This window comes from Gadus chalcogrammus, chromosome 7, assembly GCF_026213295.1.
Source record: "Gadus chalcogrammus isolate NIFS_2021 chromosome 7, NIFS_Gcha_1.0, whole genome shotgun sequence".
In the NCBI taxonomy this organism is placed as follows: domain Eukaryota; kingdom Metazoa; phylum Chordata; class Actinopteri; order Gadiformes; family Gadidae; genus Gadus; species Gadus chalcogrammus.
Window position 1 is genome coordinate 31,111,680 of NC_079418.1, and position 10,739 is coordinate 31,122,418.

At 47.4% G+C, this 10,739-nt stretch overlaps 3 protein-coding genes across 9 annotated transcripts in view; 1 reads left to right on the top strand and 2 right to left on the bottom strand.

The window, feature by feature from the left end:
* thoc2 (THO complex 2) overlaps positions 1–1,202 on the bottom strand; it is a 32,568-nt gene extending 31,366 nt beyond the window's left edge. For all 4 annotated transcript variants that reach the window (XM_056594187.1, XM_056594186.1, XM_056594185.1 and 1 more), the window contains exon 1: positions 1,093–1,202. In XM_056594187.1, the coding sequence (XP_056450162.1) occupies positions 1,093–1,157 (65 nt within the window). In that variant the 5' untranslated portion in view covers positions 1,158–1,202. The remainder of the gene's footprint in view (positions 1–1,092) is intronic.
* A 784-nt stretch (positions 1,203–1,986) lies between these two features.
* On the bottom strand, positions 1,987–5,768 carry LOC130385199 (ependymin-like). 2 transcript variants are annotated; one of them, XM_056593575.1, is made up of 7 exons: positions 4,424–5,768; positions 4,069–4,320; positions 3,932–3,963; positions 3,687–3,833; positions 3,410–3,596; positions 2,500–2,581; positions 1,987–2,290 (listed from the first exon to the last, which is right to left on the bottom strand). In XM_056593575.1, the coding sequence occupies exons 2-7, from the start codon at positions 4,139–4,141 to the stop codon at positions 2,167–2,169; spliced, it is 645 nt and encodes a 214-aa protein (XP_056449550.1). In that variant the 5' UTR covers positions 4,142–4,320; positions 4,424–5,768; the 3' UTR covers positions 1,987–2,166. The 2 variants fall into 2 exon arrangements, with proteins under 2 accessions (XP_056449550.1, XP_056449551.1); XM_056593576.1 differs by lacking the exon at positions 4,424–5,768 and having other exon boundaries at positions 1,993–2,290; positions 4,069–4,330.
* Positions 4,954–10,460, top strand: LOC130385197 (uncharacterized). 3 transcript variants are annotated; one of them, XM_056593574.1, is made up of 7 exons: positions 4,954–5,120; positions 5,552–5,620; positions 5,757–5,852; positions 7,054–7,203; positions 7,929–8,030; positions 8,804–9,001; positions 9,383–10,460. In XM_056593574.1, exons 4-7 carry the CDS (start codon positions 7,054–7,056, stop codon positions 9,611–9,613), a joined length of 681 nt encoding a protein of 226 aa, XP_056449549.1. In that variant the 5' UTR covers positions 4,954–5,120; positions 5,552–5,620; positions 5,757–5,852; the 3' UTR covers positions 9,614–10,460. The 3 variants fall into 3 exon arrangements, with proteins under 3 accessions (XP_056449549.1, XP_056449548.1, XP_056449547.1); XM_056593573.1 differs by having other exon boundaries at positions 5,596–5,852; XM_056593572.1 differs by lacking the exon at positions 5,552–5,620.
* The last annotated feature ends 279 nt before the right edge of the window (positions 10,461–10,739 follow it).

Sequence of the window (10,739 nt, forward strand, 5' to 3'; positions counted from 1 at the left end):
AGTATTGCCCGTTGCCGTGCGCTGCCTAGCACAAGCGAACTCTGCACCTAGAAGGACTGAATGAAATGTGTTCAACTGTCTCCAATGATAAAGAACACCAAGGCTAACTTGTGAAGCAGGCCCTATGTCCACAATTCCGAACTACCCCTTTAACCCTTTTCCATACATTTTAGCAAGGAGGGTTTTTAAGAATATTATGGAGTAATCCATTAACATCAACACCACAATGAATACTTCAAATACGTGTATAACATTTTTAACACGTCGGTTTTATTAGACATTGGAAATAAAAGTCTGCCCTAATAGGCCTATGTTGCTCTGCTTTTTCAAAAGAAAGAATGTTTGATATTGATAATCAGATCTTACGGCCAGATGGAAGATATGTGGTCGTAATGCCCCAACATCTCTAATACCACTCATTACATCGTGATGTCTCCCCGTTTAATATGATATGATTGTTTTGTTCTCCGGTACAGAGCCGATGGAGGAGTCACAGGCGCAACAGTTCCTCCGGTCCTCCAGGACCTAGACGAGCTGCACACGAATCAAACTAACTCCCCGCTGACCGCCATCCACTCACTTTGATAACCCGACTAATTAACCTGCAGTCAGCGGCAATGAGCTCCTATATGCTAATAACGAGCCTTTAGACGACGTAACGGTGGTGCCCAGCTTGTAAAATGCGTTCAGTAACGTTGGACAAGACATCTTAGTTTGATTAGGAAGCGATGCCAAGTGAGGGAGCTCATAAAATAAAAATATTCCCGGGTCCAACCCTGAGGTACATCAATGAGTTACCGAATCCCCCCAAAATAAGTGACACAGCTAGCAGAGCAGTCTTGCTGCCGTAGCTAACCCTGGAGCTAGCACCACAGCTAGCTCCCTCCACATACACTGATTTTAGCTGCTAGCACCGCAGCTAGCCTAGCCGTTAGCTACATTCACATACACTGGTTTTAGCTGCTAGTACCGCAGCTAGCCTAGCCGTTAACCACGCTGAGCAGGACGATACGCTCAAATCTGGCCACTTATTTTCAACAATTTCTCATGGAAAACTTATTCTTAGAGTTATGGTTGAATGATGTGACTTACAACTCGTGTTTTCCAGATTTTTCCCAGTTTTTGATCCAATCAGTCTGGAGGAGTAGTGTCGCCATCTTCCACTACACAGCCCGGATGTCTGGCTGTCTGTGTCCGCTCATGGTCAAGTGTTCTCGGGCGCCCCCGGTGGCTTCCCTCCGCTAGCCGCTGCAGGCCCGCCGGGCACCCTGGTGGTGCAGTGGGGTAATGCAGTGCTGTGGCTTTTTTTGGGAGGCAGAATTAAATAACTGTTGTTGGACTTTATCAGTAATACTGCCCAAGAAATATTATGGTTATAACTACTACTGACATATTTTCCTTATCTATTTGTTATGCAAATTGGCTTTCTGTGTTTTTTTTCCACAAATATCAAATATATGTGCTGCAATGTTATTTGGAACTTCAAAAACACACACGTTTATGAATATATATATTTCTGTGTGCGTAAAAAATCCTAACGGTTGCCCTCTCTTGTTTTTCATTCGAGGTCGTGCTGTTCATTAGGTTACCGCATGGGGGCGATGTTCTCTCCTAAATAACGCTTCAATCTGTTTAGGTTTAATGAACTAGTCTATTTACTACACAATCAGAGTATTACTGATAATACTATTGCTAGATACATTTATATGCCACTGCCATTTCATTGGGGTCTATGAATGTTGTACTTGTATACTGGTTTGGATTTGGGCTATGTCCCAGGGCGAACATAATAGTAAAATGGCCACTGTCAATTTGTAACAGTAATAGTTCTACTTTTGTCTCAAATTGTAAATAAAACCACCAGAACCACACATAACGTAACTTCCCAACGGAGTACATTTGATCCGGTATTTAATTACTTCTACCTTGACTATCTGGAAATCAACTGCCTGGTACAAGACAATAAAAACAGCTCACAATATCACTTCTGTCTTAAAACATTTTTATTTTCAAAGACTTCTAACTACTGTGAGCAGCAGCGCTAGGTGCTACAGGCACCACAGCGGTCCCAGGAGCGGACCTACAGAGCTGAGAGATCTAGAGGCTCCCTCTAGTGGCCCCCTGCGGTACTGCATCGTGTCACAGGGGGCAAGGGCAGAGGGAGCGCTAGAAGAGCAGGTTGAAGAAGGTGTGGCTGGAGCCGTCGGTTGTGTCCACCTCCTCGCCCTCGCAGAACGACGGCACGCACAGCTTCTCCGGGTCCTTGATCTCAGTCTCCACCTGGATGTGGCTGCACACGCACACACACGCACACACACGCACACACAAACCCGCACACATACACACATGCACACGCACGCACGCACACATACACATACAAGTTCTCATTGTGTACGTCTATAAATGTCGATATAGATATCTATATAGATCTATAGATATAGATATATATCATGAAGAGCAGTAGATGGTAAGTGTTAAGGTGTTTCTAACCACACCCACCTGACTATGATGATGGAGGAGTTGGAGGTATAGGTGGTGCTGACGGGCATGCACCCCTCGGTGACAGCGGTGCAGTAAGTACCTGGAAACAGAGGAGCTGCACATTAGCCCGGTCCCTCCCCACGTCTCACTCCTGCTCTATCACACTCTCAAACACACCCTCTCAATCTCGCTCTCAATCACACACTCTCAAACACACCCTCTCAATCTCGCTCTCAATCACACACTCTCAAACACACTCTCTCAATCTCAATCACACACCCTTAATCAGACTCTCTCGATCACACACTCTCAAACACAGTCTCAATCTCAATCACACACCCTTAATCAGACTCTCTCAATCACACCCTCTCAATCTCGCTCTCAATCACACACTCTCAAACACACCCTCTCAATCTCACTCTGAATCTCACGCTTATAATGTATAGTTGTAATGTACAGATATAATGTAAAGCTGTTATGTACAGATATAATGTACAGTTGTATGTGTGCATCTGTCTGTCTGTCTGTCTGTCTGTCTGTCTGTCTGTCTGTCTGTCTGTCTGTCTGTCTGTCTGTCTGTCTGTCTGTCTGGTAGGGGCCCGTTCAGCCCAGGTACCAAAGAGAAAGGGCTCAGTGTTGGTGGTGTCCCCTGGGAGGGGGTTTGAATGAGGTAAATAGGGTCACCCTTCACCAACAAGGCCACTATGAAACCACCTTCATAGCTACCGATCTTATTGTTATTGTTGAGACTATTCAGGATACTATCGGTCAGTCGTTTTTATTCTTATTTCGCTTTCGTTCTTTTCGATCTCTTTCGTTCTATCACGGTCCTGCCTTCTCTGCTGTAACACCCAGGCAGGTATCCTGTCTGGGATTAATGGAGGACGATCTCAAAGCCTAGGCTGAGCTCATGGCTCAGGGGCCTCACCTTGGGTCTTGGGTACCGTGCCCTTCCACATGCTGAGGGTCAGTCCTTCCCCGGCCACAGTCTCGCTCCCCAGAGTGGTCTTCACTGAGAAGCTGGCGCTGGGTGGCACCTCCATGGAGCTCACGGCCGAGTGCAGAACCTTCTTCTCACAGCTCTGGTTCTTGCTGTCGATCTCATAGAAGACCCCCTGTCAGGGAGAACCACGGGGACCCCCCTTAGAGAACCGACCCCAGGCTTCAAACGAGGGCTACAAACAAACACAGGGCAGAAGGGGTACCTGGTCGAAGAGCAGGAGCAGGTCCAGGTTCCTGGACGAGTTGGTCGTGACGAAGCCGGGCCAGGGGGCGGTCTTCATGCGGAGTTTCCTCGCCAAGGGATCGTAAACAAATTCGGCGACTACTTTGGCTCCGTTCCTCAAATCGGACTTGGGGGGGGGGAGAAAGGCAGTAAGAAAGGATTCAGGGGTTCTCCGTCTGTTCTCGTCGAGAAGAAGATTGGTCGGGGGGGTTTCGTAAGACTTACCATGGCAACAGTCCCCGTCATGTTGGGCGAATCTACGAAACAACAACAAGCTTGGATATGAGTGCAGCTCAAACAGACGTCACAGAGCTATGTAGACACACATTCACAGCGGAGCGGCTGAATAGAAGCGTTCTTACGGCAGGCCTGGTGGTGGTCCGCCAGGCTGGGGGACAGACCCATGAGACACAACGCCGCGACGACTGCAAACATCTCTGCGGTTCCGGGCGCTTCACAACACAGGAAGTACAGGCGAAGACGACGCTCGCAACTTGTGGTGCGTCCGGCCGGACCCAGGGTCCTTTTATAGCCCCCCCATCCCAGCCTGAGCGGGGTCGACAAAAACAGCCCCCTCACGGTCCCCGTGGCGACCCCGGCCTCCTCGCAAACACCTGCACAAGCACAGACGAGCTGTTGTTGTATAGAGCGCTGGGCCGACCAATCACGTGGGAGCAACAGAGCTCCCATGGCTGGGAACAGATTTCTGTCCCTTACCTCCCGTGACCTCGAGGCTGGGACTGGGAGTACGCTCCTCCCTGGGTCCTCTCTGATTCTGAGGTCGCCAGACAGAGTGTATACATGGCACTGTATCGGTGGAACAACACGGGCTGTCTGAGGCTTGCGTTTTGTGTTTTCCTCTGTGTTGTGTACTGCTTTGGTGAACGGAAGAGACTCTCGTCCCCGAGAACGAGCTAGGATCAGCTCCACTCTGCTCACCTCATCGAACCCGGACCTCTGAGCCCGTGTCAGGGGTCTTTAGGGTACACCTGGCATCCTCCATGTTGATTTCCATATTTCTGATTATATATATGCCGATTATATATTTCTATAATCGGCTATATGTCCTAAATACATACAGATTTGTTAAAAAAATTTTTTTTATCAAAATATCCTGTCTTTCACCAAATTTGAGAATGTTATTTTTTCTTTCTTACTCCCCTTTCAAAGCCCAGACAAAACTATATTTTACCGAAAGTTTCATAAAAAAAAACTTTTTCCAAAGTCAATACCTGGTTGTGGTTTTGACAGAGACGGTCCACTATGAGGTGAAACTCAGAGGAGGTTTGAAACTGAGACGGACTGTGAATCCATCTGCTCAGAAAGTCCCTGACGGGACGCCGCAGTGGTGAGACCCAGCGAGGAAACCAGACCGCTGCTTTCACAACACAGAGACTTGCAAGGAGACGGAACGGTAGGTTCTCTCCTTTCATGTTTTATGAAATAAACGGGAAGCGATTTGAGAATGAGGGAAACTAGAGGCAGTGATGATGAAATCCACAACGCTCTGGAAATAGATGTGGTGACCAGATCAAAAGGAAGGAGACGCTTGTGAAAAAGAGGGATGTCCATTTTGAGCGCGAGATTATGTAAAACTATTCGCAACATGGTTTCTTTCCCAAAAAAACACACTGAAAATAGAGGATTCCACTTGGAATATTTTAACTTTTACTTTGGAACCGACTTCTAACAATCCCCTTCTATAGGCCTACTCTGTAGCGAGGAGCCTAAAAACAGACTCAATTAAACCAACCTGATTCTGTACGGCTGCGTGTTTGTTATTCATAAGATGACGTGATGACGAGATCTTGAATACATTTTATTGAGTGAACTATGGTGTGTCAGCTGTGCAGGCCTGGTCTGACCTCAAACCCGGGGTCTAATCTCAGATCCGATCCCAGTGGCGATGACCCAGTAGGCCTACCACGCCACCCTCCTCAGCAGTCAGCACATTACACTTGTTGTTACAGTAGGCGGAGGAGAATGGCCGACCGCAGGTACTTCCTCTCGCGTGAATCATTATTGTAAAAAGTCATAAAAACTCCAACAGAAACCAAAACTGAGACGAAAGCACTGAATAAATACTGCCGCGCAACATGTCGATGCACAGACAACACGCCGCTGCACAGACAACAAGCAACACAAGGTAAGGCTGTTCTTCTCTTGTCCTCATCTCTATGGGTCTAGATCAGGGGGAACCAACCAGAGCTCTGTCGGCGTCTCTCGGTGGGGAGAGGCTTACTATGAAGCCGCTCAACATTAGGAGAGTATGGTCAGCTGAGAGTGTTGATTGTTATACATAGGACCTGTTGTAGTTATTGTGTGTGTTTGAGTTTAATGTACAGAGTGATCACACACACACACACACACACACACACACACACACACACACACACACACACAAACACACGTACCTTTCAAAACAAACAGCACACTGGGTTCAAGGCAGCACTGCTATAATTACTTTTAGCGCAGTCACTACTGTTAACTTCTTTGAAAATGTCTTCCGTTTTCTAGAAATGAAAGAAGTGAATGGTAGTAATTTGAATTAATTATTTTGTGCATTTTATAATGAATTCTTGTTTTAATATATATTGGCTATATAATATTGTTCCATACTGCGTTCTTTATAGGGCATTGCTTATTCAAATCATAGTAAGAGTTGAAGAGGTTAAATGCAAAAGCAATGTTTTTATACACAAGATATTTATTTGTTAAAAATGTTGCTTTGCAAGACCTTTCTCTGTACTGTCTAACCCCTACCTGCTCCTTAATGACCTGTCTCCGTACTGTCTAACCCCTACCTGCTCCTTAATGACCTGTCTCTGTACTGTCCAACCCCTACCTGCTCCTTAATGACCTGTCTCTGTACTGTCTAACCCCTACCTGCTCCTTAATGACCTGTCTCTGTACTGTCCAACCCCTACCTGCTCCTTAATGCCCTGTCTCTGTACTGTCTAACCCCTACCTGGTCCTTAATGACCTGTCTCTACTGTCTAACCCCTACCTTCTCCTTAATGACCTGTCTCTGTATTGTCTAACCCCTACCTGCTCCTTAATGAACTGTCTCTGTACTGTCTATCCCCTACCTGCTCCTTAATGACCTGTCTCCGTACTGTCTAACCCCTACCTGCTCCTTAATGACCTGTCTCTGTACTGTCTAACCCCTACCTGCTCCTTAATGACCTGTCTCTGTACTGTCTAACCCCTACCTGCTCCTTAATGACCTGTCTCTGTACTGTCTAACCCCTACCTGCTCCTTGATGACCTGTCTCTGTACTGTCTAACCCCTACCTGCTCCTTGATGACCTGTCTCTGTACTGTCTAACCCCTACCTACTCCTTCAGATGACTGCTTGGATCCAGACCCTCCTCATGCTGGCCCTCCTGGCTCCGGTCTACGGGGGCCCCCACGGCCCCCAGGAGGGGGGGTACAGGAACTCCCTCCACCTCACAAGACTCGCCAGGACCAGAGTCAGCCAGCTGCTGAGGACCTTTGTGAGTCAGCTCTCTCGCTCTCTCTCTCTCTCTCTCTCTCTCTCTCTCGCTGTCTCTCTGTCTCTCTGTCTCTCTGTCTCTCTGTCTGTGTGTGTGTGTGTTCAGTTAGAGATCAGAACATTTTATTAATCAGAGTACTTTATTGATCACAATATTTTATTTATCCGAATTGATTGTATGGTCCGTAGCGGACCAGTGGGTGTTGGGTTTCCACGCCAACAAGTTAAACAGATCAAGCGACACAACACCCCATGCAGTTGAAAAGGGGGATTTATTTACAGGGTAAATAGTTAGCACCCACCAGGGTGGGGAAAAGGGTTACCCAAAGTTAGTAGTCTGTGTCCAGGGGTCGTCGACCTGGATGGTCCTTAAACAAAGCGGTCGGTACACCGGTAATCGATAAAGTTCCGGGTCTTCTTGGCCGTGCAATGATCACAGAAGCTCACCAAGATGCTCTCTGTAGTATGCTAGGCCCCGTGTGGTCGCACGCTCTCCCTTTTATCCCTGAGCTCTCCTGCATAATGCTCCTCAGGCTGGCATCGTTAAGGGAGGAAGTCCATGTAAGGCTTGGGGGTGGAGCCAATGTATTCAAATTAATTCAGTTATATTTATTTTATTATTTATGTATTATTTACAGAATTATGACATCAAAGGACAGTCTGTACACACAGTCCGGTGGAACCTTCTTGTTGTTTACATTGTTGTTGTTGTTGTTGTTTATGTAGAAGCAGCAGCAGCTGGGAGACGCGCACTTTGAAGACAGGAGCCTCCATCTGAACGACCTCCCGACCCTCTCAACCGACCTCCACCGATGGCTGAGCCTCGAGGTAGGAGTCTGAACCGGGACGCTAGAGTCTGAGCCTGGAGGTTAGAGTCTGACCCGGGACGCTAGAGTCTGAACCGGGACGCTAGAGTCTGAGCCTGGAGGTTAGAGTCTGAACCGGGACGCTAGAGTCTGAACCGGGACGCTAGAGTCTGAACCGGGACGCTAGAGTCTGAGCCGGGACGCTAGAGTCTGAGCCTCGAGGTAGGAGTCTGAACCGGGACGCTAGAGTCTGAACCGGGACGCTAGAGTCTGAACCGGGACGCTAGAGTCTGAGCCTGGAGGTTAGAGTCTGAACCGGGACGCTAGAGTCTGAACCGGGACGCTAGAGTCTGAACCGGGCTCTAGAGTCTGAGCCTGGAGGTTAGAGTCTGAGCCTGGAGGTTAGAGTCTGAACCTGGAGGTTAGAGCCTGGAGGTTAGAGTCTGAGCCTGGAGGTAGGAGTCTGAACCTGGAGGTTAGAACCTGGAGGTTAGAGCCTGAGTCTGGATGTTAGAGGCTGAGCCTGGAGGTTAGCGGCTGAGCCTGGAGGTTAGAGTCTGAGCCTGGAGGTTAGAGTCTAGAGGTTAGAGGCTGAGCCTGGAGGTTAGAGGCTGAGCCTGGAGGTTAGAGTCTGAGCCTGGAGGTTAGAGTCTGGAGGTTAGAGGCTGAGCCTGGAGGTTAGAGTCTGAGCCTGGAGGTTAGAGTCTGAGCCTGGAGGTTAGAGTCTGGAGGTTAGAGGCTGAGCCTGGAGGTTAGAGCCTGGAGGTTGGAGTCTAAAGATGCGTTGTTTTGTAGGAGCGGGAGCGTCTCAGTGAGGCCTCCGACAGCCTCCAGATCTACTGGGGCGTGCTGCAGGGGATGAGGGAGCAGATCCTGGCGGAGAACCATCACCCAGGGACCCCCCAGGGGGGCAGGACCGCCCTGAGCCTCCCGAACAGCCTCCACCATGTCCAGCTGGACCTCAGAGACCTGATGAGACGACTCCAGACCCTGGTACTGAACACACGCTGCTGCCCACAACGCACGCACATACACACACGCACGCAAGCACGCACGCACGCATGCACGCCATGCAATGCTATTCTATATTCTAATGTCAATTTAAATGTATTTAATAATAAAATTGATAGTAATGCATTTTATTCATGGGCGTTTTTCTTGACGCTCGGGGCCAACTTACAAAATCAAAAAACAATAAAAACAATCAATACACCGATCAAGTCATAAGAGCAAGCAAATAAATCACATAATAAAACAAATTTGTACAAAGAGGAAAGTAGGCTTGTCTGAAAAGACACGACTTCAGGTGAGGTTTGAGCCATCATGCCGTTTTTAAAACGTCCGTCTCTCCGTCCCTGTCCGTCCTCCGTCCAGCTGGAGAGCGCGAGCCGCAGTGAGGAGGACCGGGCCCCCGCCGACTCCCACAGCGTCCCCCGGCCCCCCCCCGTCCGTCGCCGTGGCGGCCGGACGGCGTGGTTGAGGCGCCTGGAGGTGTACGTGGTCCTGAGGGACCTGGACCTCTACCTCACCAAGACGGCCCGCGATCTGCTGCTGCTGGAGGCCCGGCGCCATGGCTCCCTGCTGGGCGTCCCCGCCCTGCACTAAGAACACCCCCCCCCCCCACCCGACGGTCCACACCGCGGGGGTTCAGTGTGCAGTGGGTTCAGTGTGCAGTGGGTTCAGTGTGCAGTGGGTTCAGTGTGCAGTGGGTTCAGTGTGCAGTGGGTTCAGTGTGCAGTGGGTTCAGTGTGCAGTGGGTTCAGTGTGCAGTGGGTTCAGTGTGTCAGGTGTTTGGTAGCTTTAGATTGTTTAGTGTGTTTACTAGTGCTAGGAGTTTAGTTTTAAGTGTTTAGTGTTCAGTGTTTAGTGTTCAGTATGTTCACTGTTTAGTGTTCAGTCTTCAGTGTTTAGTATGTTTAGTATTCAGTGTTTAGTGTTCAGTCTTCAGTATGTTCAGTGTTTAGTATTCAGTGTTTAGTATGTTTAGTATGTTCACTGTTTAGTGTTCAGTCTTCAGTGTTTAGTATGTTCAGTATGTTCAGTGTTTAGTGTTCAGTGTTCAGTGTTTAGTGTTTAGTGTTTAGTATGTTCAGTATTAAGTGTTTAGTGTTCAGTATTCAGTGTTTAGTGTTTAGTGTTCAGTCCTCAGTGTTTAGTATGTTCAGTGTTAAGTGTTTAGTATTCAGTGTTTAGTGTTTAGTGTTCAGTGTTCAGTATGTTCAGTGTTAAGTGTTTAGCGTTTAGTATTCAGTGTTTAGTGTTTACTGGATCTCGATCTCATCATCCTGAGCCCAACATCAGCTTTTTACACAAGAAAATATATTTATTGACATATTTATTACTGAATATTTATTTATAGGAATTTGTATTTTATTTGACTGAATTAATGTATAAGTTGTTTGGTGTGTTTTCAATAAAGAGAGAGCCTCTTTGATCGTTTTACTTCATTTAAGATATATTTTTATTATTACAAAAAGATTGGTTAATCAAACATTAGACACGATGTAGTTGAAATCATCCGTTATATTATGTGGCAACATGAATTTATAGGACGCGGTCAGTGAGTGGCTGTGTTATAATATTAAAAAATACTAAAATAATATATAGAACGAAAATAATATTTGCGACAAAAGGAAACGAGAAGGACTTCAGTTTCTGATCGGCTCCTCAGAAGAACAGGGAAACTTCATTGGTCAATGAATGAATGAATGATTGAATCATTCTTTAGAGT